Source organism: Scyliorhinus canicula, chromosome 15, assembly GCF_902713615.1.
Source record: "Scyliorhinus canicula chromosome 15, sScyCan1.1, whole genome shotgun sequence".
NCBI classification, from domain to species: Eukaryota; Metazoa; Chordata; class Chondrichthyes; order Carcharhiniformes; family Scyliorhinidae; genus Scyliorhinus; species Scyliorhinus canicula.
In genome coordinates, this window is record NC_052160.1 from 2,985,288 (window position 1) to 3,012,970 (window position 27,683).

The window sequence follows — 27,683 nt, forward strand, 5'->3', positions numbered from 1 at the left end:
ACACTACGGGCAATTTAGCATGGCCAATCCACCTAACTCGCACATCTTTGGACTGTGGGAGGAAACCGGAGCACCCGGAGGAAACCCACGCACACAGGGGGAGGACGTGCAGACTTCACACAGACAGTGACCCAGCCGGGAATCGAACCTGGGACCCTGGGGCTGTGAAGCATTTATGCTAACCACCATGCTACCCTGCTGCCCCGTACAAAACATTGACAATAATGCAGAATGGGCTGAGTCCTTGGTCGTGACTGAGGGTGGATCACTGAATGGGAGACGTCACACATCTCTTGTGTAGCGTGACAGCCAGAGTGTAGAAACATTAGTAAATAAGATACAAAATAGACAAGACATGAATCTTTGCGTTTTTGTATTTTAAAACTCTGCAATCAAAAACACAATATGACAGAAGGCATCTATATACAACAGCAGGTTTTGGTATGATACAGCATTTAATACAATTGTTGACAATCTGCAAAAACTTGCCTTGTCAGACAAAAGCAGACTTCCTCAGACCAGAAGGCAGCTAAGGCACAATATCTGTGTTTCTTTTTCTCTCTGCTAATAGAAGGGAACTTGGGTGCAAAACAGCTAGTGCAATATTTGCTGAATATAACATCCTACATACAGGAAATTGTACTGGCTTTCAGAACCAATTGATCCAATGGTCAAATTAATCAGCTATTAAAACCTCATCAAATATTTTATTACTTTAAATAAATAACAAAATATCTACATCTTTCAATGTGCTGCATTTGGAATTTAGTCCTTTCAATGTAAGTACTTGCTCAGTTTATAAAATAATTCTTTACAGTTTTTTTTGATGCATATTTGGATCTATAACAAAATAGCCACAACTCGCTTTAAATTCCACATTATAGTCTTCATTCTTTTAAAATGATGGTGTGATCACTAATTTATCAGGAGAGGGAAAGAAATAAGCCAGCACTGACTATCTGACAGCCACGCAATTGTTGACATGTAACAAGTGTATCGTTAATAACACAAAGACCACTTGTTGTGGTCCTGAGCAGGAATTGACCTAACGATGACTAACAAAGCCTGTTGAACAAAATATGTGACAATTTACAAATACGGTGCAGTGAACAGCACCTGAATGTTTACTCTGTTACCAGAGACATCTGTACACTATCTTGCAGTTCATTTGGCAAGTTTAACTTCAATTGCGTTGCGCTCTCATGACAAGGAACAGTTTGCATAGATCATACATTCAGGTCAGGTGAGACAGGCCCAGAAGATATTTCCAGTATCGATGATGTTCAGTAAGATATGCTCCCATACATGTCTAAGGGAGCACCCGCGGCAACACGCCCTCAACAGAGGAGGGAGAAGGCATTGAGCTAACAGCTTCATGATAATTAATACACAGGTATCAATAGCACATCGACTTCAAAAATGGACAGATGGGAACAGTTTCTTAGGTGCACCTCCCACCTCTGCAAACAGGTGGATAAGACAGTTGGCTCAGTTGTGAAATGTACTTGGCCAACTTGAGGTTTTTAACTTGCACATTTAGATAAGTAGCATCAATTGGAAAAGGGTGCCTACTGTTAGTTGTTGGATGATGAGCCTTAAGGAAAACAGTAAGTTAATGTGCATTCATAATAAATGATGCTGAAAACATGAAGCCCATCCAGAAGTCAAATCTTTACAGATCAGGATCCGCAAATGGTATTTCTGTCTTTTTTTAAAAAACCTGGCTTTTCATTTTCAGTGACTGAGGGAAGGATAAAGCAGCCATCTCTGAAAGGTTGTATTTCCTCTCCAGCAACACCCAAATTATGAATTATTTGTGACCCTCAGACCTAATGGGAACATTCTCCAAACTTCTCACTTGTGTTGATTTACAACCATTGTGGCCAATAGATAGAAATTATTGTATGAACTCAATTGGCTAATCAACCAGGCCACAGATACATTAATTATCACAATAAAATGAGCAGAAGCCGATGCTTAGAATCTGCTGGCTGAAAAGTCTACGAATTCCAGAAAATATGAACATTTCTGACCTAATGAGGCATGATCGGTGAGGGCTGAAATCCTGATCACGGGCCCTTGACCCACTCTCCGAGCACTCAAATCATCAAAGTCCTGTTTATTATCAGATTCTTGAACAAAGTCATGACTGGGGCCACAGATCAACAGAATGCCCTAAATCATGTGCTGTATTGGGATGTTGCTGACCCACCATACCTTGAACTATTCATTTCAGTATGTACAGTGATTACATAAAAAAATAAATGCCAACAATGGAAATCCGGAATAAAACAATGTTTGAAATGTACTGGAGGTTAATCAATTTGTAGGGAGGTAGATGGACGTTTGAAACTGGGTTATGATAATACCCAACTATTGCTCCCCCCCCCCCCCCCCCCCACCCATGTTGACTAATCTGCTGTGAATTTGCAGCCTTTTCATTAGAACCTCAAAAATTCTTAATTTCTCCTTTGCTGCAGGGTTTGTGCCAACAAGGAGGACGATGCCTTGATTTAGAGCAACTACAAATCCCTCACCATCCAAGGGTTTAGCAATCATTGCCATTGTGAGTTCACATAGAATATGCTGAGAAATATTCAAATGAAAGTAGGAACTAAGTTTGGGTGAGATAGTGCTGATAATACAAATGTAACTCTCAATCCATCTAAGATTTAAAATGACTTCAATATGAATTATTAACAGAAATACTGACAGGCCTTTTATAGTTCAAGTACAAACTGAGGCGAGCTTCAGCTGATATTCAGGCTAATATTTGCAGGGACCTAATTTGGTCCAGTGTGCTGAAGTAAATGAACAGGGCGCCAGACTGCCCATTACAGTGAAAGCCCATCAAATTGTAGCTTAACCTGCTGACATCAATACACATGCATCTCAATAACTGTTCACAAGACCTGGAGCCTTCAATATAACTCTCAACCCCAGCTGACAACTCACATCAAAGAACAATGACTATGCAAACTGTGCATGGATGGGACAAGGAGTAGCACGTCCCTGATAATAACATAAATATAAAAAAGTAAAAACTTTAGGGCTTGTATTAATCTACAATAGTTAAATGTTTAATCAGATATAATACATTTTTAGCCACTCTGAATATTTGACCCTTACGATTTGAACACAAAAGGTGCGATCCAGGTGCTATATTCAAGAAGCTTTTTCATTGAAAGTGCAACGTGATGAATTATTTTTACGCAATTTATTGAAAACTTTTTATTTTTTTAAAAACTCAACTTTAAAAAAGGAATGTGTTATCTAAAAGAGTAATTGCCATGAGAAATTGGGCGGACTCCAAAAAAAAATTTAGTTTTAATGAAATGAACCGATTTGCTTTCGGGTTGCGAACATAGAGATGAATTGAACCTACACCGTTTCCTGAATCTGCTTCCGTGTTCGGGCTGCTCTAAACATCTGTAATGTACTTTGAATAGTCAGTGCTGTGAGCACCATTTCACAAAGTGCGTTCCGACCCATTTAGGAGAGCTGCTCCTCTCTTTTACAGTAGGTGCAACTATTAACTTCCAATTTAAATAGTTCCATTGACAGAAGCTTTAAGACCTTGTACAGCATTTAGGTCAGGTACAGGTAAAGAAGGTCGGAAGTCTGAACACAGGCCTTTGTTAATAAAGGCAGATTAGTAATAGGATATATATATACCAAGCTGCAAAAGCAGCATCTACTCATTAGTCACTGACTAAAATATTTAAATAAATAGAGTGCTAAAGTTTCCTTCTAGACTTTCTGTAGTACATGATAATACGGCTGTTTCTTTTGACAGTGCCAGCACAGCTAACACTCTTTATCTCTGTTAATATCACTGTCTTCCAGTTTAAATGTACTGCCTAGCCTTGCCACATTTATACCTGGGAGCTGTTGCTCAGAACGAACGGAGGCCCGCCAATCGCAGGAATTGATCCCACTATTAGGCAATTTGTGTTCTTACGATAACCCAAGAGGTGCATTAGGTGCTACCTCAACCGCCCGTTCAGTTTGACGGCCCCCAATTCTGATTTGGGATCCGGACTGTGTGAACTCCAGGTTGTTTGGCTGCAGGTCTGGATGAGTGGGCATGAGGTGGGGCCACTGGCACAAATATCCACAGCTGACCACAAACTGTTCACCATTGAATCCACCCAGTTCTCCAGCTGGGAGCCTGTGAGTGCCGCATTCTGCTTTGCCTGTTCCACTTGGCTTGGAGTTGTATGTATATTCAGGGCGTTATTCAGGCCCTGGAAGTTCTGTTCCATGTAGCCATTCTTCGAAGGGCCGCTGTGTAACTTGAGCGTTTCCTCTGGAAAATGAGGGAGAAAGGCACAATGAAATATCGGCAAACGCTTAAACAGATAGTCGCTTAGCAATGCAGAACTTGAGTATTTCTGAAAATGAGGCATGTAAAAACTTTTTGCCTTGTACTCATCGGGACACTTCACAAGAAAACCAAGATAACGGGAAAACAACAATTTATACACCAATTGATGATGATTGTTTGGCAGTTAACGGTCAGTCACTGTCAACTGATGCATTCTCTATGGGAACGCCTCTATCAATCACAGCCCATTTGCCAACAGCTCTACCAATCACAGCCTGCTTAAGAGTCAAACATATTGTTGTGGATCTGGAGTCACACATAAGAGGAAACTGGGTAAGGACGGCAGATTGCTTTCCTGATGGGCAGATAGGTTTCTACAACAACTGATGACGGTTTTGTGGTCCAGTTTTAAAAAATTGAATTGACATTGCAGCATCTGTGGTGGTGGGATTCGAAGGTGGGTCTCCAGAGCATTACCCTGGGTCCCTGGATTAATAGTCCAGTCACAATACCACTGCGGCAGACAGCTCCCTCCCCTTTATTCACACACAATTTTGCTTGTTCTGCTGCCAACTTCATAATCTAATTCAACAAGGTTCACGAGGGGGGAAAGAAGGACCTAAAGGTAATTTCAACTAAAGTGGCCTTGATCTTCACATCTGATTTTCTCCTCAGATCTTAATTAAGTGATTGTTTTTCCTTCATATCTTTGCTTAAAATATCAGCTGAAATGACCCAAATAATAAAACAGCCTGAATTGTCAATTAACAGCAGCATTCATGTGTGTATCTGTATAACATAAAAACAATTTATACCCCATGTCTCACTAGATACTTTAAACCTCGACAACAAAATAATGATGTGGAGATGCCGGTGTTGGACTGGGGTGGGCAAAGTAAGAAGTCTTACAACACCAGGTTAAAGTCCAACAGGTTTGTTTTGAATCACTAGCTTTCGGAGTGCAGCTCCTTCCTCAGGTGAGTGAAGAGGTAGGTTCCAGAAACACATATATAGACAAAGTCAAATATGCAAGGCAATACTTTTGAATGCGAGCCTTTGCAGGTGATTAAGTCTTTACAGATCCAGACAGAGGGGTAATCACAGTTTACCCTCAGGTTCGAAACAAACCTGTTGGACTTTGACCTGGTGTTGTAAAACTTCTTACTGTGCAACAAAACAATCAACTGCTATAATGTGATATTGACCACAGGAAAACTGCTCAAGTCACCTTCCACCATATTCACTCACACAGGCCCCCGATTTTATCCAACTTAGGCTGAGTCCAGATGGTGGGCAATGCCTGGTTCTAGGATCCCAACCCCAATCTTATTTCTGGCAATTCTCACCGGCAGGATAAAGATGCAGATAGCCAGCCCACATATAGCGCTCCCACCTTTGCTGGCTACACTGCAGGGGAGGGAAATTCAAAATATCCATACTATTGATAAAGTTAAGCCTGTTCTGCTTGGAAATATGGTTCATGGAGGAGTCAGGAGCCACATGAGAACCCTACTCCCAAGAGAGGAACAAAAAAGAAATCAGCCAACTGCTTCTGCAATTCTTTGAATGACAGGCCATCTGATGTAGCTGAGGGAAAAATGAGCCACCTGTTCTTGTAGTTTCAATAACCTCTGTTGTCTGGAGCTGTAATCTTTGACCCCAAAGTCCATTATGGATGTTTGGCTGAGTTTCAAAAACTGTGTAAGCACTTAGCTCAGCAGAAGGTCTGTACAGTTTGATGGCCAATTTTCAGAAGTTATTAAAAGATTAATGTCTTTGACATGGTTTCTGAATAGATGTTTGTTTTTACAACTTAATGACAACTCGTGAGGATTTAACTATTTTTCAATGGGTCTGTAATTTATTTCTCTCTATATAATATGAATGGTTGGGTGTTTGAGTGCCAGTTATATTAGATTGTGAGATTTAATTTTTTCACATTCATTCCCAAGACTTCCCATTGCTATTGCATGTTTTCTTTGCGGTCTGTCCACAGTAGATATGGAGGCAGGGATTCTAGTCTGTTGGTCTTGCCATGCACTCATTTCCATTGCCAGGTCTGGTCCTGCCTCGAATAGTGGTGGGCAAGACTCCAACCGGCTCCTACCTCCCTAAACACAAATATGCCGGGCAGGGCCTATTTGACGGAGACAGGTTTGCAGTCAGGCACTTTCCCATTTCACATTTCCCATCTCCTTCACAAAAGTCTCAGTTGGCATTTTGTGAAACACATGTGCAATTATGTTGTACTTCAGCTGAAACTGTTATAACTAGCAAGTCAGTTATATATCAGACTCCTCATTCCACTTGACCTTCTTTGTTTTCATAGTTAAATGACATTGACCATTTCAACTCCAAACCCAAAGTCAAGATTCCTAACTCAAGTTATTATATTTCTTGTCAAAGTGTTCCTCCATCCTCCATGGTAGCACAGTAATTACAGGGGCAGCACGGTAGCACAATGGGTTAGCACTGTTGCTTCACAGCGCCAGGGGCCAGGGTTTGATTCCCGACTTGGGTCACTGTCTATGCGGAGTCTGCACGTTCTCCCCGTGTCTGCGTGGGTTTCCCCCGGGTGCTCCGGTTTCCTCCCCCTAGTTCCGAAAGACGTGCTGTTAGGTGACTTGGACATTCTGAATTCTCCCTCTGTGTACTCGAACAGGCGCCGGAATGAGGCGACTAGGGGCTTTTCACAGTAACCTCATTGCAGTGTAAATGTAAGCCTACTTGTGACACTAATAAAGATTATTATAATTATGACAAATTTGCATGTTTCAATTGGGAAAGTGGAATTTAAGGGAGACATTTGAAACAGTTTTTATTCTTCCTCTTGTCTTTCAAACCAAGTTGCTAGCTTCAAAGTACCTGCTTCTTGCTGCATATAATCTTAACCGTGCTGCCTGATGTTTAATTTCTGGCGGTTGCTGGTTTGTTCTATCCCACCCGCATTATCTAGCATAGCTGCAATACATTATCTAGCATAGCTGCAATACATTATCTAGCATAGCTGCAATACATTATCTAGCATAGCTGCAATACATTATCTAGCATAGCTGCAATACATTATCTAGCATAGCTGCAATACATTATCTAGCATAGCTGCAATACATTATCTAGCATAGCTGCAATGCATTATCTAGCATAGCTGCAATACATTATCTAGCATAGCTGCAATGCATTATCTAGCATAGCTGCAATACATTATCTAGCATAGCTGCAATACATTATCTAGCATAGCTGCAATGCATTATCTAGCATAGCTGCAATACATTATCTAGCATAGCTGCAATGCATTATCTAGCATAGCTGCAATACATTATCTAGCATAGCTGCAATACATTATCTAGCATAGCTGCTATACATTATCTAGCATAGCTGCAATGCATTATCTAGCATAGCTGCAATACATTATCTAGCATAGCTGCAATGCATTATCTAGCATAGCTGCAATGCATTATCTAGCATAGCTGCAATACATTATCTAGCATAGCTGCAATACGTTATCCAGCATAGCTGCAATGCATTATCTAGCATAGCTGCAATACATTATCTAGCATAGCTGTAATACATTATCTAGCATAGCTGCAATACATTATCTAGCATAGCTGCAATACATTAGGTACTGGGTATGTTTGAAGGACCGAAGTAGATTGGCTCTATTATACTTCTGGTTCAAACTGACAACCGTGTGGCAGATAATGAATAAATGCGGAAACCTTTAACAATCACTGGCGGCAGCACAGATTATAAATAGCGCTTGTAAAAAACATTGTGAGTTTTGGTTCAATGATTCAACTGCTCGGACAGAGCAAACAAAAATTATTAATCAAATGAGCAACGCTGAGTCAAATCTATTAGACTGAAATAGTGTTTCTCGTTTCTCTTCTTGCGCTTCTAACACATTAACACGAGCACTGAGATCAATAAAATTATTAGCTCGTGCCTTACTGCCCAGCAACAGTCTTCACCCCATTTATACCCACAGGTTCTCCTGCCAGCTCCCAGATCTGCTGCTTTCAATTTGCTCCAGTGCCAACACAGAGCAGTTTAAAAGGCCAATTCTAAAACAAATGGACATGCGGGAGTTTTAAAATCACCATTTTTACTTTAACGCCACGATGGTTGAGGAAGGCTGGAGGATGTATTGTGCTGTGATGCCTCTTCCGACCTTCAAAGCAAGCATCCTTGTTTCAGCAACTCCACTAGATAGCCATTCCTATTGGCCAGGACTGCCTCCAGAAGCACACGGCTGTTGGAGACACTGCTAAATAAAACACCCATTTTGCGATGTGCAATAACTGGAACAGTGGGTTTGCCACACAGTTATACTGGGGTTTGAGTGGCAGCAAACTGATAGCATATTTTTGGTGGCAAATGAGATCAAGAATGCTTTTGTTCACGCTGATTTTGTTGGCAGTTTACTTCAGATAAAATAGCTCACTTTCTATTCCATTTCTTCAAATTAAATACTAGGTCAGAGGATTAGATAGGGTGGACATCGAGAGCCTTTTTCCTCGGATGGTGATGTCCAGCACGAGGGGACATAGCTTTAAATTGAGGGGAGATAGATATAGGACAGATGTCAGAGGTAGGTTCTTTACTCAGAGAGTAGTAAGGGAGTGGAATGCCCTGCCTGCAACAGTAGTGGACTCGCCAACACTAAACGCATTCAAATGGTCATTGGATAGGCATATGGACGATAAGGGAATAGTGTAGAGGGACTTTAGAAGGGTTTCACAGGACGGTGCAACATCGTGGGCTGAAGGGCCTGTACTGCGCTGCAATGTTCTAGGTGGCACGGTGGCACAGTGGTTAGCATTGTTGCTTCACAGCACCAGGGTCCCAGGTTCGATTCCCTGCTGGGTCACTGTCTGTGCGGAGTCTGTACGTTCTCCCATTGTGTGTTTCCTCCAGGTGCTCCGGTTTCCTCCAACAGTCCAAAGATTTGCTAAATTGTCCCTTAGTGCCCAGAGGTTAGGTGGGGTTGCTGAGTTACAGGGATAGCGTGGAGGTGTGGGCTTAGGGTGGAGGTGTGGGCTTAGGTACGGTGTTCATTCAGGGGCCTACGTATTGGAATCAGGGAGCGAAGAAAAGAGCACCTGGAAATGTTATAACTGACTGGGGTGTTTTAGTTCCAAAGAAGAGTTCTATTAGACCAGAAATGTTAACTGTGTTTCTCTCTCCACAGATGCTGCCTGACCTGCTGAGCATTTCCAGCACTTCCTGTTTTGATTTCAGAGTTCCAGCATTTTCTTTGATTAAGTTGGGGCGATTCAGCACAGTTTTAATGAAAGGTGGGTCGTCCCTGCCTAATCTTAGAGAATTCTTTCAGACAGGTGGGAAGGTGACGGTTAGAGGAGAGAGGGCCAATCGATAACCTGTAAAAGGTTTCTCAGAAAGCAACTACTGTGGCAAAGTGAGCAGCATGGACAGAAAAATATTTGGGAATTAGGAGACGCAGAGTTGGGAAGAAAGCGACATTCCTGGATTGGTGGACAATGATGAGTGGTGTGGCACAGGGATCAGTGCTGCAGACCAGGCTGCACGGGAATGCATTTGTGAATGGCTGGAGCCAGAGTATAGCCATGTTATGTTAGATTCGAAGTTGAGAGATATAGAGCTATGAAGAAGAAAGGAGAAAATGTAAAAAAAAGTAACATGAAGGTGTCAGAACAGCTGCTCAATGTGACAAAGCACAAGTTAGTATGCCTCATGCACAAGAATCTAAATGACAGTATAATGGAGGGGGATGATCGAGCAAAGGGATTTAAGAGCACAAGTCATAAAAAGTTAGCTGCCAGGTACAAAATACAATGAAAAATGTAATGGAGCCAATCAGAATATAAAACTAACAGGGTACTACTGCTGTGATATTCTCGGCTAGACTTCTTTTGGAATAATGTAATAATCCTTAGGAAGGATACACTGACCTTGGAGGCTATCCAGTAACAATTCACTAGGATGAGACCTGGAATAAAGGAACTGAATCGCGATGCGTGACTGAGGAAACTTGGATTTTACTCTTGGACATGGGGACGTTAAGTGGTGATTGAGTTGAAATGTCTAAATTAAAGAAATCCGCTAGGATACACTGGAAATGACTATTCCATCTGGTACAGGAATCCGGAACCAGCCGGCAGACTGTGGGAATGCAAACTAAACCAGCTAAAGGCAAATTCAGGGTCTCGAAGGCTATTGATGCAAAGTGAATGGAGGAGTTTCACGGATGTTGATACCTGAGTACTGTGGCTATTTCGAGTGAAAAAACACAGCATATGGAATTAAAAGGATTGAGTAGCAATGCTAACAAAAGCGGCAGAACTGATTAAATTGATTAAATTGGCTGAATGACTTCTTCATTCTGTTCCCATATTACATTACTCATTACGTGTTCTGACTTGAAAAGATATTTTGCATTAACAAAAAGTAATTTTAAAATTCTAAATGGCAAGGGTATGGAAATTGTGGTCGGTTCTGACTTTCTTTCAATCGTAACAAGTTTAGTCAAGTGATTTTTCGTGCAGCCCACAGCCCTGTCTATCTTAAACTGGGTTGAAACAGGATCTGAAGAACATACTGTTTTATATTTTAATCGCAATCTATTAAAATCACGAACTCCTATTTAGCTGCCAAATTTGTAAAGGCCAATCGCTGGTGAGCGAAATGTATTGCTGTGTGAAATTGAATGGACGGTTTACATTTCAAAGGCTGTTAGGGGATTTGAAGCCCTTTCAAATGTACTTGGCCTTTGAGGAAACCTCTGACACTAGTAACAACTGCTGCTTTAAACACTTTTGTCTGAGTCTGCAGATGCCAGGGAAGAGTAAGTGAAAATGCAGCGATTTCTCACTCTACTGCCTGGATTATTCTTCAGCTGTTAGTCAGTGATGTCTGATGGGGGTCTGGTAGGGGGACCGTGTGTAATGTGGTGGGGGGGCAGCCTGTTATTTCCATGGTGGTGGGGGTGAGGGGAGGATAGAACAAAGAACAAAGAAGAATTACAGCACAGGAACAGGCCCTTCGGCCCTCCAAGCCTGCGCCGATCCAGATCCTCTATCTAAAACTGCCACCTATTTTCTAAGGATCTGTATCCCTCTGCTCCCTCCCCATTCATGTATCTGTCTAGAAAATCCAGGGTGGGGGGCCAATTCGCGATGTGGGCAGCTGTTTTGCGTTCCAGGGGTGGGGGTGGCCAGGCACAGGAACTCGCTATCGGGCCGCACACTAGCAGTATTCCCTTGGGAATTGCTCCCTGATCTGGGGAGAGCAAATCACTTCCAACTCACCTCCAGTGGGAGAACATAGTCTACCTAAGTTATTTGTTCTGCAAATAACTTTTATTAATAAATAGTTACCTGTTAATGTCCTCACCCTCATTCAGAACAGATTTGTGAAGTATAGAGACACCATAAGGATCACCAATATAAAGGTTAATTCTGAACTGGTGCAGTAAAAATGGGGTGCTCAGGTTTTGGCTCTTGGTTGGTGAAGAGTAATGGTTACTGAGCTTCCATCTGGTTGCACTGTACTTGACTTTGGAGTACAGTGGTACTGAAGATTACTGATTACTGTGGGCAGCACGGTAGCACAGTGGTTAGCACAGTCACTTCACAGCTCCAGGGTCCCAGGTCCGATTCCCGGCTGGGTCACTGTCTGTGCGGAGTCTGCACATCCTCCCCGTGTCTGCGTGGGTTTCCTCCGGGTGCTCCGGTTTCCTCCCACAGTCTAAAGATGTGCAAGTTAGGTGGATTGGCCATGCTAAATTGCCCTTATTGTCCAAAGGGGTTGGGTAGGGTTGCTGCGTTGTTGGGGTGGGGTGGAGGCATGGGGTGCTCTTTCTGAGGGCCGGTGCAGACTCGATGGGCCGAGTGGCCTCCTTCTGCCCTGTAAATTCTATAAGTGTTCTCCACTCAGCATTCACAACTCATACCTTGTTTCACACAGAAATTCACCAACAATCCAACTTTGAAATTTCGAAATCAGTTGGAAATTATTTATAATGAAAACTGAAAAACAACCAGTTATATTTTTATATAATTATAATTTTTTTCATAAGAAATATACCAGTTAAATGGGAATTTGAGATTCCAATGGAAAATCACCCAGAGGGTGGTGGCAATCTGGATCTCGCTGTCTGAAAATGGGTTTAGAATAGGTAAGGGTCTAATCCTACAATCCCATCTAGATCATTAACGTACACTACAAACAGCAAGGGACCCAGCAGCGATCCCTGCGGAACACCACAGGCCACAGGCTTCCAGTCACAAAAACAACCTTTGACCAACATCCTCTTCCTCCTGCCACTGAGCCAAGTTTGGATTCAATTTGCCAAAATTCCCTGGATCCAAATGGACTCTTACCTTCTGGGTCAGTCTCCCATATGAGACCTTGTAAAAAGCCTCAGTCAGTCCATGTGGACTACAGCAACTGCACTGCCTTCATCTACACACCCTAGTCACTTCCTCAAAAAATTCAATCCAATTTGATCGTCCCTTCACAAAGCCATGCTGACTATCTTGATTAAGCCTTGCCTTTCCAAGTGGAAATTAATTCTGCTCCTATTTTTCCAATACTTTGGACATCAACCACTGATGATAGGCTTACTGGCCTGTAATCACCTGGTTCTTCCCTCCTCCCCTTCTTCAATAATTATACCACATTCGCTGTCCTCCAGTCCTTTGGCTCCTCTCCTGTGGCCAGAGAGGATTTGAAAATTAGTGTCAGAGCCCCTGCAATCTCCCCTCTTCCCTCGCACAACAACCGAGGATACATTTCATTTGGGCCTGGGGATTTATCCACTTGTAAGCCCAGTAAAACTATTAACACTTCCTTCTCTCGATGCTCATCGGTTGAATTATATCATAGTCTCCCTCCTGGCTTTCCATACTTCCATCGGCCTCCCCCATAGTGAACACAGATGCAAAATACCCCTGTGGTTCCACACGAAAGTTGCCACTTTGGTCCCTAATGGGCCCTACTCTTTCCCTGGTTAGCCTCTTACCCTTAATGTATTGATAAAACAACTTGGGATTCTCCTTTATTTTCCCCACCAACGTTTTTGCTCTCTTTGGACTGGAAACACTGACGGGGTCTCCTGATCTGTTGAAGCTTCCATGTTAGACTGGCTCAAATGCCAAAGACGTGGGTGACATGTTAAAAATGGCCATTCACACCATTTCTCCAGACCTTCATTGAAAATTACAATGAGCGACCAGGAGACGTCCTGTGGAATTTGAGGGGCACTATTTAGTATGCACAGTCCATCAAGGTAGTGCATGTTAGAGGCATTCTGTCTGTTTCAGCCAAGATTTATGGCTTCTCCATTTTTGTTTGCTCAATCATCTCCCGGTTGATCAACTGAATCCTAATCTTTTTCTGCTCTACCTCAAATCAATCTCAGCTTCTTTCTGCTCCCCCATGTCAAGATTTAGGCGGCACACTATTCATTGATGTGCTAGAAAAGTCACGGCAAATTAACATCAATCAATATTATTAACAACAGATAACTTGAGTGAGGTTGTGTTCAGAGTTGTGGGAATGCGGAGCAGTACCGGACAATTATGTTGGACATTTACACCGTATGCATGTCTTGCCTTCAGTAGAAGACAGGTTTGATCATTTTTGATTAAGTGCAGATGTGGATAATCCTATTAAGTTAATTGGATGGTTCCAAGTGAATTACTGTTTTGTTTTAGCTGTGCAGACTAACACTGACAAAGGCAGATTGGGTTTAGATCGCCCCAGGTAATGCTTCAGCTGTGGTTAGTTAAACCTTGCGCATTATTATACTTCAAAAGTTAGTGTAAAGAGGTGTAAAAAATAATTACCACAAAAGTTGAAGAAAAGGAAGGAAACAAGGGATAATGGAAGACACATTTATATATATGAATCAGGGAAAATGAGAGAGGATGTGATTGAAACATATAAGGTAGGATCCTCCGCTTTGCCGGCAGCGCACCGCGGCTATGCCCACAATAGGAAACTCCGTTGGCCGGCTGTGGGTACGGAGAATCCCACAATCGGCAGGGACGCGCCACATTGGAAAACAGGGCTGGCAGGACAGAGAATCCTGCCCATAAGATGCCGAGGGTATTTGATAGGGTGGATATGGTGAGGATGCTTCCACTTGTGGCAGAGATCAAAATCAGGGAACGTAGTCAAAGAATAAGAGGTCCTCTGTTTATGACAAAGACAATGAGAAGTTTTATCTCTCAAAGAGTCGTTAGTCTGTGCAATTCTCTTTTCCAGAAAGCAGTGGAGGTTGGGTCATTGAATTTGTTCAGGGCAGTGTTAGACAGATTTTTGACAGGCAAGAGAGTCGTGGGTTATGGGGGGCAGACAGCAAAATGGAGTTCAGAGCACAACCCAATCAGCCACGATAAAAGAAAATTACTGCGGATGCTGGAATCTGAAACAAAAGAGAAAATACTGGAAAATCTCAGCAGGTCTGGCAGCATCTGTAGGGCGAGAAAAGAGCTAACGTTTCGAGTCCGATGACTCTTTGTCAAAGCTAACAGACAGAGAAAGTGGGAAATATTTATACTGTGGAGAGAGACTGAAAGATGAGTCATAGCCACAGAAACCCAGGGAAACTGGGTGCTAATGGCCACAGATACCAAGGAGAAAGAGTGTTAATGGCAGTCCCCAGAGAGAACAAAAGGTGTGAAAGGCCAAACAGCAGGGAAACTAACATCAGAGGGTGAACTGTAGATGTGGGGGGAGGGGAAGGGGGAAGCAAAGAGGAGAAAGGTTAAGGAAAGGTGGATAAGATTGGAGGGGGGGTTAAATATATATTAAGAAAGAAAGAAATGGTAAAAGACAGTTAAAATGAAATGGGATTAAAACAAATGGGTTGAGGTGGGGTAGAGCTAATCATCTGAAGTTGTTGAATTCGATGTTGAGACCGGAAGGCTGTCACGTGCCTAACCGGAAGATGAGATGTTGTTCCTCTAGTTTGCGTTGAGCTTCACTGGAACATTGCTCCAGGCCAAGGACAGACATGTGGACATGGTATTTTGTTAAAATGGCAAGCAACGGGAAGGTCAGGATCCTGAATGCACACAGACCGAAGGTGCTCAGCAAAGCGATCACCCAGTCTGCGTTTGGTCTCTCCGATATAGAGGAGACCACATTGGGAGCAGTGAATGCAATAGACCAAATTGGAAAAGATGCAAGTGAGTGTTTTGGGCCTGAGGTGTAAAGCATGGAAGAGGTAATGGGGCAGGTATTACAACTTCTGCGATTGCATGGGAAGCTGCCTTGGGTGATGGGAGAGGTACAGGATATGGTGGAGGAGTGGACTAGATTATCCCGGAGGGAATGGTCTCTGCGGAATGCTGACATAGGGAGTGAAGGGAAGATCTGTTTGGTGGTTGCATCACGCTGGAGTTGGCGAAAATGGCGGAGGATCATGCTTTGCATACGGAGGCTGGTGGGATGAGACACGGCAGTGGATCGCTGAACTAGGCGCCGCGGAATCTGCGCATGTGGCTTCCTGCAACGCGCCGGCACCGACGCAACATGGTGCAGGACTACAGGGCCCGGCGATGAAGAAACGAGGCCCCCAGCCAGAGAGGTCAACCCGCCAATCGGTGGGCCCCGATTGCGGGCCAGGCTACATTGGAGGCCCCACCCCCCCCCCAACCCCGGGATCGGACCGCCCCCCCCACAGGCCGCCCCCTGTCCCTTCCTTGCCGAGGTCCCTGCTCAGAGCAGGTGTAGACGGCGCCGGCCAGGTAGGGTGGGCCCCGACTGGTTCCGTGACAACCATGCCGGTGCCAATGGTGCCGATTCTCTGCTCTGCGGAGAATCGCGTGCCGGCGTCGGGGCAGCATGGCGCGATTCGTGCCGCTCGCGGGGATTCTCCGGCCTGGCCCCGGGATGAGAGAATCCCGCCCTCTGTTGCTGGGTTTCCTGGTGCCGTGTGGTGGTTTCAACGGGAAATCCCACTGACAAGTGGCGGGAAGAGAAAATCCCGGCCCCATGGCGAACGGCACGATGCCAAGAAACACGCGGCTGGTGTGGGGCGGAGAATCCAGCCGGTTAATTCTGTTTATCTTTGCTCAGATTCTGCCACGCTTGCTCAGTATTTACAGCATTTTCTAATGTTATTATTTCAATATACTGATCAAGGTTATAAAGGACATTACAATTTTCACTGTGCCTTTGATATTGGTTAACTGCAGCTCATGCCCCAGCTATAATTTTAGAAAATGAATTTAATTGCTAGGTCTCTGATGATTTAATTGATTATTGCACTTTGCATGTGTAGCTGTGTTTAAATAAATTGCTTGTTAACAGCACTTTTATGTGGGTCACAACCAGTCCTTGATATCAGTGGTAAGCTAAGATTTAAGTGATGTTCCCATCCATGCTACATTATACTCGAGCTACAGCAGTGTTGTGTAACTGAATTGATTTTCTGTGGGGAAGACTCCAGATCAAAGACAGACAGAAATTAACTTGAGAACCCGATAGTCACAGAATTGTTACAGGACAGGAGGTGGCCATTTGGCTCCTTATGTCTATGCTGGCTCTCCCAACGAGCAACTCCTTCAGTGCCATCCTCCCACCTTCTCCCAGTAACCCTGCACGTTCTTCCTTTTCTCAGTGTAAGATTGCAACGCAGACCAGAAAACCAGCGGTTCGATTCTGAGCTAGAATGTTACTGCTGACCTTAGTGCCTCTGGGTTAGAGAGAGGAGACAAGTTACCCGCTGGGTATCTAGTGACGTCTACGCGAAACTCTACAGCCGTGTGCATTAGGATATGGGTCAGCTGCGATGAACTACAGAAAAAAAGCCGCCCAACACTTCCTGTCAAGATTTGCACATCATGAATGTCCAAGGAGCTATATACCAGGATTGGGGCGTGCTCGGGGGACAATGGAAGTGAAAGTGTCCGCTCTCCCAGCTTTAGCAACACTCTCCTTTTCTGATAAAGATAAACCTACCTGCTATATCCACATGGATTTCAAACGGACAGCATAGATACCTTTACAGGGGTAGCTAGCTCAGTACCTGAGGAGAAAGGGTGAGATGGATTTGCAGATGAGATAGGGCGAGAGGCGGCTTGTGTGCAGTTCAAACATCGACGTGGACCAGTTGTGCCGACTGTCTCGTTCTTGTGCATTCTCTTTGATTCTGCTTTTAAAATATCTACCTTTACTCTGCTGTTATCTCACAGTATACCTTGGCACATATCTCACCTTTTCTAATTGGCTGTCTGTTCGAGAATGTTAGAGGAGTAACCAAAAACTTTGTCTCAGCCACTGGTGCCCAGTGATGCAGAATTTTAATGGTCCACAGGCCAGGCCGCAGGGGTAAGTTGAGCGGAGGTTTGTAATGAGTGAACTCGGCACCTGAATCAATTTGAATATCATACGTGGCTGCAATGACGTTAATTGGATCGATCCAAACAACAGTGACTGTAGCATTGGGGCCCTTGCCCCACCTCTGCATGCCAATAGGCTCGTCCATGGGGCCAAGGAGCCCTCCATAGTTCCGGAATATTCTCTCCTTGGCATCCCATTCTGTGCCAATCTGAAAATACAAATTGTAAAAGCAGATGTGAAGCTTAAAAAGTTGCCCAGAAATCATCCGATATAAACAACTACACAAGGACACATACAGTTGTTGCAATGTGCGTCTGGTTAATGGAGACAAGGGCACAGCGTACTCTGGTATGGTGTGCCCTGGAGGGCAACAACAGACACAATCCCGAGTACGAGCAAGGATGGCCATCCAGTACAGTCTGAGGGACCATTGCTTGGAAAGGGCAATTGCCTTTACAACAATGGTTTACAAATGGGGCTGGTTTAGCTCACTGGGCTAAAGTGCTGGCTTTTAAAGCAGACCAAGGTAGGCCAGCAGCACGGTTCAATTCCCGTACCAGCCTCCCCGAACAGGCGCCGGAATGTGGCGACTAGGGGCTTTTCACAGTAACTTCATTGAAGCCTACTCGTGACAATAAGCGATTTTCATTTCACATACTATGCGTACAACAATGGGGGCCCAACAGTTGCTAAAGGCTCCTTTGTAAAATGTGTATACGACACACAGAACACGGGTCCCACTTGGTCCACAGGTTAAAAATGTTTTGAACATCTTCTTTAAAAAAAACCCTCCCCGGGGAGCAGGAGTGGTGCACCCTAATCCAAAATACCCGTGGCTGCACCCTCTGTTAACTGCAACATCCCTCCTCCAGGGATTTACTCTTGAGCCAATGACCCGCATCGTGCCACCTGCCTGTCGAGCAGCCACAGATACTTGTATCTAGAAAATGGTAATGTGGCGCGGGGACCAATTTTAGGTCAGCCATAAAAATTGGCCCCAGGTGAAGATTTATCACTGAGTTTTTGAAGAGCTTGACTTTCCAAGATGTCATTTTCTCCTGGTTTTATTCTGTGATTTCCCAAATCCAATTTTTATCCCTCCTGACTGAAAGTGCACTGGTGAAATCACCTGAATCAGAAGCTTGGATAATATTCCAGCATTAAATTATTCAACTAATATCAAAGCTACGTTTATTTACCCTGAGTGCCTGGGAACAATGCCTACTGACAGTGCCTGGCTACACAGTCAGAATCACCATTTTAATTCACCCAAACTGGAAGCAGATGATAAGCAATGAAAGAATTGAACATCCTTTTGAACACAGCACACAAGGTTTACTACAAGCTCTTGAATATGTTTGAAAGGAGATTGCAAATACCCTGAGCAACTGATCCCAAGACTCAATGGAAGAAGCTGACTGCCCGTGTTTCTCCTGTACTTGCACAGAACTTCATTTTAATCCTGTAATGGATCATGGGGCTCTATAATCAGAGGTCTTTTCTAACAATAAATGGGACTTGCTTTACACCTAAGTTCCTTTTGTAAAGATCACTGTCAACCGAAACCTCACTCGGCTTTTTTCTTTCACCTACTGTCATTGATGCTGCTGTTTCAATGGAACACTTCTGTCAGTAACTACAAAGAAACTGCCTCTCTGTAATAAAATGATGGCTGTCCTAAATAAACTTAACAACTGACTTACTTTGCCGAAGAGGCTTGTCAAAAAGACAGGTCTACAATGTTTCGCTTCCTAGCTCTTTTTGTTGAACAGTATAAATGAGATCACCTTGATTACTCTTGAAGCTGTCCAGGGCGCTCCTTCTGGCCTTATGTTCAGAGTCCCCTGCTGTTACTCAGCACCTCACGCTTAGCTGCCCAATCTCAGCTCCAGTTCCAATCCCTTCCCGCCCTCTATTTCTCACCCCACTGGATTTCTCGGGACTGTGAAGCGACTGAATTTAGAGACGGTGATAATACACAGGGGGGGGGGGGTGGCCAAATCGAGCTGAGAGTGAGTCTTCTGTCCCTCAGTAGAAGGAACTCCTGACCTGGAGAACAGATTGGTTGGCAGTACCAGGAGCAAGTAGTGACCGCTGCTGGGTCTACAAGGGAATCCCTGGGAAGAAGTGTCATGGAGGCCAGAATAAGGTAAGTTTTGGACAGGGAGGAATCAGGGGCTCGAGGCAGAGGGGACTGGGTGTTTGGATTTCTGAGGCTGGGGAGACACAAAGAGGGATGGACCACCTTGGGGAGGTGTGGGGGGGGGGGGGGGATGCAAAAGGACAATCCTCATAGGAGGCACACCCCCCATCTCAGATATGGCAACTTTCTCACCTCTTCTCTCACTCTCAGCTCGTTAATGCCACCCCACCTGTGTATTATAATGTCGGTAAAAGTATAATTATGCTCTTAACTAGCCGTTAATTGATCATCAATAGGCCTAAGGGCGTGTGTGCTGGTTGATGCCTTACCTGACCACCATACTATGGGGAGAGCTCAGGGATGCTAAGCGAGTGCAGCTGAGGAACTAAGGGCGGGATCCTCCCAGTCCTGGGCCAGAGAATCGCGGGGGGTGCCACGTAGAGCGGACAGCGACCGGCGCCGCACCACCCACGCAGAGTAGAGAATCGGCGTCGGCGTGGTTGGTGCGGCGCCGGTCGCGAGCGTCGTTCTAACCTGCTCTGAGCTGGCGGGACCTCGGCGTTGAAGGGTCAGGTGGCGGCCTGTGGTGGGGGGGGGGGTGGCCTCCGCTGTGGCCTGGCCCACGATCAGGGCCCACAGATTGGCGACTCAGCCACGCTGGCTGGGGGCCTCGTTTCCTACGCGCCGGCCCTTGGAGTCCTGCGCTATGTTGCCTCGGGGCCGGCGCGTTGAAGGAGGCCACTGTACATGTGCGCGTTGGCGCCGGCGCCACTGCGCATGCACGGATCCCACGGTGCACAGTGTAGGCACACACTGTAGGGGCCAGAATTAGTCCTGACAGCGGCCCGTTCACGCCGTCGTAAAACTAGTGTATGTCGGGGACAGTATAGTGAGGGGGGTTGACACCATTCTCTGCAGCAGAGAGCGAGAGTCCAGGCGGCTGTGTTGCCTTCCCAATGCCAGGGTTCAGGAAACCTTCTCCGGGCTGGAGAGGAACTTGCAGTGGGAGGGGGAGGATCCAGTTGTCATGGTTCATGTAAATACCAATGGCACAGGTAGAGTTAGGAAAGAGATTCTTCACAGAGAGCATGAGGAGCTCGGCACTAAAGTGTGAAATTGTTCATTTTTGCACTGTTTTTATCATTTGACAAGTGATATTCCTTTCTTCATCCTATTTAGATCAAATGTATCATTGCGATATGGGATGGAAGCATACCATATTTTTCCCAAAGTGCCAGGCTCAGATTGATAACCGACGCGTAGCTCTCCAGCTGCACAGACCTGTTTCCTCTCCAGATCTTGAGCATCTCTTAGAAAAAAAAATGAGTGGGTGGGGTTTAGGCCATCATTCTGCGGTGATAGAGCCGGTAAGGCTGGCTCCACAGAACTCGGGGCGGCAGCTTGTACGGGTGTCCTGCTCAGCACTGAAGTGGAGCCCCTCCCACCATGGGGGTATCGGGTCCCCTCTCCCCCACCTGATAATAATTATGCTCCCCCCACAATCATTTAGGTTCATCCCCTCACAGAGGTATCTCTGCCATTTTCGCCCCTCTCCCCCGCCATCACTGCCCGCTGCCCCTTGCCTGCAGGTTCCTCCTCACGGTCCACTCTCTCTCCAACCCCCTGCTACACTGGAACCCCCCCCCCCCACAAGGGCCCAGCCCGGGCACTGCCTTTTGACACAGGCTGGCATTCAGTGCCAGGTCACTGCCTGGACATGTCCCCCTCCCCCCACTATACGTACCTTTGCTGAATTTTGTCTTTGAAAACCTATTGTAAACCTCGTCGACGTGATGGGGAGGTTTGAATTATCAGTGGGGGTGGGGGGATGATGTGGTGGGGACCTGGCTAATGATATTAAGGTTTATTGAGATCTATTAGAGTGAGGTTCTCGCCCTTTGTGGGAGTAAACCTCATGACGTCACCGGCGAGGGATGGCCAAAATGGAGAAACGGGATTCTTTCCGGATTTTCCGTCCACGACGCTGTTCTCTCTGATGGTGAACAAGTTAAAAACGGAGTTCACCAGAGCTGTCGATGAAAACTCTGCAATCTGCCACTGATAGCCCATTGGCTGCAAGATTCAACCAGTCACATTCTTATCAGCGATGTCAAGGATTCATAATTCAACACGTAATTAGGCAATTGGAACATTGGCCATTATCTCAAGGAGATTGGAATTTTGAAGCAAGAGAATGATGCATCAGTCATAAAGAACCTTGAGCATACTGTGTCCGGAAAACCCCTTTGAGTTCAGGGTAACAAACCTCAGCAAAGTCAGATGAAATTTGGCAAGGATACAGCTGGGGATGCAGATGAAAAATAGTACCACAATTTAACGGGTTAAACGTTGAGGACAAGTTTCACAAACTAGCCTCGTGTTTCATTGAGTTTAGAAGGCCGATCTGCTTGAAATATTTGAAACGATTGAGGGATTTGTTTGAGTGGATACAGAAAATGGGTTCTTCGAAGTGAGAATTCCTACCGAGAATGCAATGCTCTGAACATTAAAGCTGGACCATTTTGGAGTGAATGCACCTTAATGCACAAATCTCTTCCCCAATGACGGTGGCTAGTGGGTCAATTGACTAAATTTCAAGACTAAAAACAATAGATTTTGACAAAGAGCCAAACAGGCTCGAAACATTCTCTGCTTTCCCTCTCCAGAGGTGCTGCAGGACTTGTGGAGTTTATCCAATATCCTCTGCTCCCGTTGTTAAGAAGGTTTTGTTGGACAAGGTAATAAAAGGCTACGAAACAAGGGTAGAAGGAGTTGTACAGATCAGCTACTATCTGGTTACATGGTGGGATAGTCTTGAGGGGCTGAATGGCCTCCCCGTGTCCCTACACTGCTGAAAATCAGTAATAAGCAATTGGTGAGCCTGCATGTTTAAAATAAACTGCTCAGGTAGTGCTGGTGAAAGACGTTTGGTCAATTTACAGTATTCCACATTGCCAAAGGAATTTGGGTGGAAAGGTGTCCATTACAGAACACAGTGAAAGTCACTCACAGTCAACACAGGCAAGGAAGCAGCAGATTTATTTTCTCCAAATGAAATAGTGATATGCAGGAGCCTACATTATTCTTTAGAGTTTTGTTACGACAAAGGCCAATCATGCATGCCAGTTTGGCTCACTTCCACGTAAGGAATTAGCCAGATTCTGTACTTCTGGCATCGCAAACAAAATAACAAACAATGGCACTGATTACTGGCCTGCTGGGTTGCTGTGTTAATGCTGATTCGCAACCCCCCCATTGGATTATTTTGAGGGTGCAGGTTATGTATTCACCAAGGCAAAGCTCTGGATCTTCATTCGGCCACAGTGCTGAGCAGGGTCCACACTCCATCCCACAAGATGTGAATGTAGCTGTCAGGCTGCTGGCTTGGTATCAGGTATCACTCGCTGTGAAAAAGGACTGTCCAGAAGGAGCGCCTTCCCGATTGCGCGGATTTCCTTGCCCTCCGCTCTTGAAAGTTCATCTCTTGGATACAGGGTGGAATTTCCCCCCAAAAATAGCAGTGTCATTTTCGGCAAATAAAATCAGTGAGAGTCCCGCAGGCCCCGGCGGAGTGATCCAGATCGAATTCATCAGGCACTTTGAAAGAAAAGTTGTTCCCCATGTGAAGCCTCTCATTGTCCGCCCCAGGGGTCATCTGACTACTTCAATCAAGGGGATGCTGCGTTTAAACGGCGCCACACCACTTAATCACATTCAAGCTGAGGACATGGCAGCTGGAGGTTCAGCTCCTAGGTTTTTAGAGGGGCCCCTCACTTGATTGCTGGATGCTGTGGGGAGAGGCAGGTCACACTTTATCCACCGATTGGCAGGAGGACCCCGAGCAAGGTCACCAATCCCACCTGGGAGATGGTGGGAGCACTGGTCAGTGCCAGCAGCCTGACTAAGAGGATGGGAGTTCAATGCAGAAAACAACTGAATGACTGACCACAATTGGCAAGGGTAAGTGACCCCTGTCTCCCGCTGGCACTCCACCTTCCATCGATCCCCGGAATGTCACCTCCATCACACATGCCTCCACCTTGCAGACTCCCAGCATCCGACTATCCAACGTTATCTTCAACACCCACCTTCCCCGCATTCCTCATCAGAACCGCTCTCTGCTTCAGTGCAGCATCCACACATGCCAGGCGTCTTCTGACCCACCAGGCATATGGCTCACAATATCGTCTTTTGTGCCCACAAAAGGAGAAGATAGCCCACAACCGCCGAGAGAGAAGACAGGCGATGCCCAAACTAAGGATGCTGACTCCATTTGAGGAGAGGGTCATGGAGCTGACAGGGGGGGAACCAGGAGTGGGCCTGCACAGAAAGGTGAGGAGCCACTGCACCGTCATCCAGATGACCGGTCTCAAGGGAGTCTTTTGTTGTCCAATCCCTTGACCAGGCCAAGCAGTAAAACCCTGTCCCTTGTCTGACAGGAGCATCAACCGATGAGCCCCAGGTGTTAACCATCAGGTGGAGACAGGGCCGTTCCAGTGGTCAGACAGTTTGAGGTCTGCTGGATCCCAGGACTCAGCTGTGCTCCAGCCAGGTGCTGTGTATCTGGACACGTTTGTTCCTCACTTGCTGGAGATGCAAAGGCAGAGGTGGGAGTAGCAGGAGGGGTTGACAGTGACATTCCTCTGACTATAGGCTTCAGTCTCAGGAGATGTTCCGGTGCTGTGTGGCAATCAGGCCAACACTTCAAGGGCGGCGCCTGCAGTGGAAAGCCTGGGGTCAAGATGTCAGAGCCATGACTGGAGAACTCCTAAGCATGTCTCAGTCCCTGCGGGCCATGGCTGAGGGTTTCAACACCATGGTGCAGGCAATGGTGGGCTTCCAGGGCCGGCAGTGCCAGATGACATTGACGCTTCCGGAGCTCACTCCAGGTGCCCCTCTGTCTCATGGAGAAATCCAGGGGGACACGAGTACCCGGAGGGAGGAGGAAGTGCTGGAGTACCTCCCGGGCCTTCCACTCAGGAGAGCATGGGAGTGACCAGCCCTTCTGAATCCCCATTTCCTGATACTGAGGAGCAGCAGATAGAACAGGGTGATGCAGCACCATCAGTACCACCCAAAAGTAGGCCGGGGTCCTCCAGATTCTGGCCCTCCAGAGGACCCTTGCCAAGGGCCACCTCCACCTTTGATGTGCATCCTGGAATACACTGAGGCGTAATGTGCACGGGTGAAGTTAGATAAAGATAGTTGGGGGTTGTAATGAAATGTCACAATTGAACTTGTCACCTTATTAAAACTTCCTGTTGCTCATAACCTTGAGGCCTCACTCTCTTTGTCCCTCCTCCCACTGGGATAGGTCTCCACCCCATTTGGACACAGCTTTTCTCACAGGCCCTCAATGTTAGGCCCACTCTACCCGAGAGTAACATACAACCTGGAAGGACTCTGGCATTAACCAGTGAATCCTAGACCCTCGCTCCCTAAACCCCCTCTAGTGCCACGGGGTAAAGGGTTGCGGGCCCGAACCTCACTCCCACATGAGCCGGGGAGTCAGCGTGTTGGCAGCAGACAGTCAAAAGCAAAAGCTGAGAAGCATGAGAGTTTTCATCAGTGTGAATCGTCATCACCCTCCTGCAGTGACAGGCTGAGCAGGCTCCCAGCATCTACCAGCCTCACCAGTGACACCCCAGCTGGGTGTCTCCCAGGCCATTGGATGGGTGGTCAGGGACAGGGTAGGATGACACCCTGGCTCTCCCCCGGTACCCGGGCACCTTAGTACTGCCATCCTGGCACTGTCAGGCTGGCAGGAGCACTGTCAGGCTGGCAGGAGCACTGTCAGGCAGGCAGGAGCACTGGCAGGCTGGCAGGTGCATTGTCAGGCAGGCAGGAGCACTGGCAGGCTGGCAGGAGCACTGGCAGGCTGGCAGGAGCACTGGCAGGCATGCAGGAGCACTGGCAGGCTGGCAGGAGCACTGGCAGGCTGGCAGGAGCACTGGCAGGCTGGCAGGAGCACTGGCAGGCTGGCAGGAGCACTGGCAGGCTGGCAGGAGCACTGGCAGGCTGGCAGTGCTAGGATGTCCAGCTACCAGGGTGGCACTGCCAAGGGTCAGGGTCTGAGGGAGGCCAAGCCAATGAAAGGAGGGAAGATGTGGGTATGAAAATCGCTTATTGGCTTCAAATGAAGTTACTGCGAAAAGCCCCTAGACGCCACATTCCGCCGCCTGTTCAGGGAGGCTGGTACGGGAATTAAACCGCGCTGCTGGCCTGCTTTAAAGCCAGCGATGTAGCCCAGTGTGCTAAACCAGCCCCAAAGTATGAAGGGTGGGGGGGGTGGGCGAAGGGCCGGTTTAAAGGAGCCCATGGTAGGTTGGGGGGTGAAGGTTGGGTGTCTTGAAAGGATAAGGGGCATGGGATGGCATGTAAAGGGGATGGGGCCCTCAGTGATCCCATAGTGGGGTGTTCTCATCTCACTTAGGGGGGTGTGGGGTAATGCCCATGGGTGTGGGAGCTGGCTTTGCCCGAGGGTGAGGGGTGTGGGGACCCTCAAGCTCACTTAGCGTTTGGGGAACTCATTCAAAATGGTGGCCCGGTCTCAGAGGAGTCAGTGTGGACAGTGAGTTCAGCTCCCCAGTGATGAAAATAATTCCAAGCATGTGTTAGCCCGGAAATTCCCCGGGGCCCAAAAAAGTGACTAAGTGTGTTTAGATAGCAGTGGGAACTCGCCGGCAGAACCGGAGAGAAACCCTCAGCCAAACAGCAACAAGCTTTTTCCAAGAGTGGGGTGTCAATTACAAGGGGGTCACGATTTCAAGGTGAGAGGGGGAAAGTTTAAGGGAGATGTGCGTGGGAAGTTTTTTACGCAGAGGGTGGCGGGTGCCTGGAATGCTTTGCCAGCGGAGGTGGTAGAGGCGGCACGATAGCATCATTTAAGATGCATCTGGACAGATATATGAACGGGCAGGGAACAGAGGGAAGTAAATCCTTGGAAAATAGGCGACAGGTTTAGATAAAGGATCTGGATCGGCGCAGGCTGTAAGGGCCGAAGGGCCTGTTTCTGCGCTGTAATTTTCTTTGTTCTTAAATCTGCCTGAAATGTTTTGGTTAGATTGTGCCCTTTGTCTCCCTGATGTCTGACAGACAGAAAACGGTGAAAACATAAACCTGGTGGCCACAATGTGTACTGCAAGCAGAGTCAAACCAGGCTTTTGAATTGAAGTACCCCAGTCCAACGCTGGCTACTCCACATCTTTGAATTGAAGAACAGTGACTGAGGGGCATTAAAACAGAGATGGTGAGTGGGCTGCCTTCATCCCAGTGGGCCGCAAGATTGAAATGGGGCTTGTTCACTCGCCATCACCACATGGATAGGATTAAACATATTTAATACACACTGAATATTTAATAACAAGTTAGAGAAAACGTCTTTCGGGACTTGTGGGAGGAAACCGCAGCACCCGGAGGAAACCCACGCAGACACGGGGAGAACGTGCAGATTCCGCACAGTGACCCAAGCCGGGAATCGAACGCGGGACGCTGGCGCTGTGAAGCAACAGCGCTAACCACTGTGTTACTGTTGGTTAGCCTGGGCCTCAGGGATAATCGTCTAGTGACATTACCAATACGTCATCTCCCCTATTACAATTAACAGTGACAGCCTCTTCATTACAATTAAAATGTTCTAAGTTTTATTTTACCTCAGCAAACTGTAGTCGTGCAAAGTCACTGGTGGGATTGGAGATTTTAAACATTTTTCTTGGCATCACCCAAGTCTCAAGAGTTTCCAGTTTGCTGGTAGCCAGATTTGTTGCATGGTGTTTCAGCAGATAGCCTTGGAACCGGTCAGCATAGAAATAGAGATGAACGGAGACCGGGTGTCCCATGGCGTAATATCTAGAACAAAGAACGGCAGCAGAGAAGCATGTT

General features: G+C 46.3%; 1 protein-coding gene across 1 annotated transcript in view; it reads right to left on the reverse strand.

Annotated features, from left to right (window-relative positions):
- Window positions 1-356: 356 nt before the first annotated feature.
- The window catches only part of xylt1 (xylosyltransferase I), a 262,146-nt gene continuing 234,819 nt past the window's right edge, over window positions 357-27,683 (reverse strand). The window contains exons 9-11 of the mRNA XM_038820761.1: window positions 27,455-27,650; window positions 17,534-17,867; window positions 357-4,309 (exon numbers count right to left, since the gene is read on the reverse strand). Coding sequence (XP_038676689.1) covers window positions 3,987-4,309; window positions 17,534-17,867; window positions 27,455-27,650 — 853 coding nt within the window. The 3' untranslated portion in view covers window positions 357-3,986. The remainder of the gene's footprint in view (window positions 4,310-17,533; window positions 17,868-27,454; window positions 27,651-27,683) is intronic.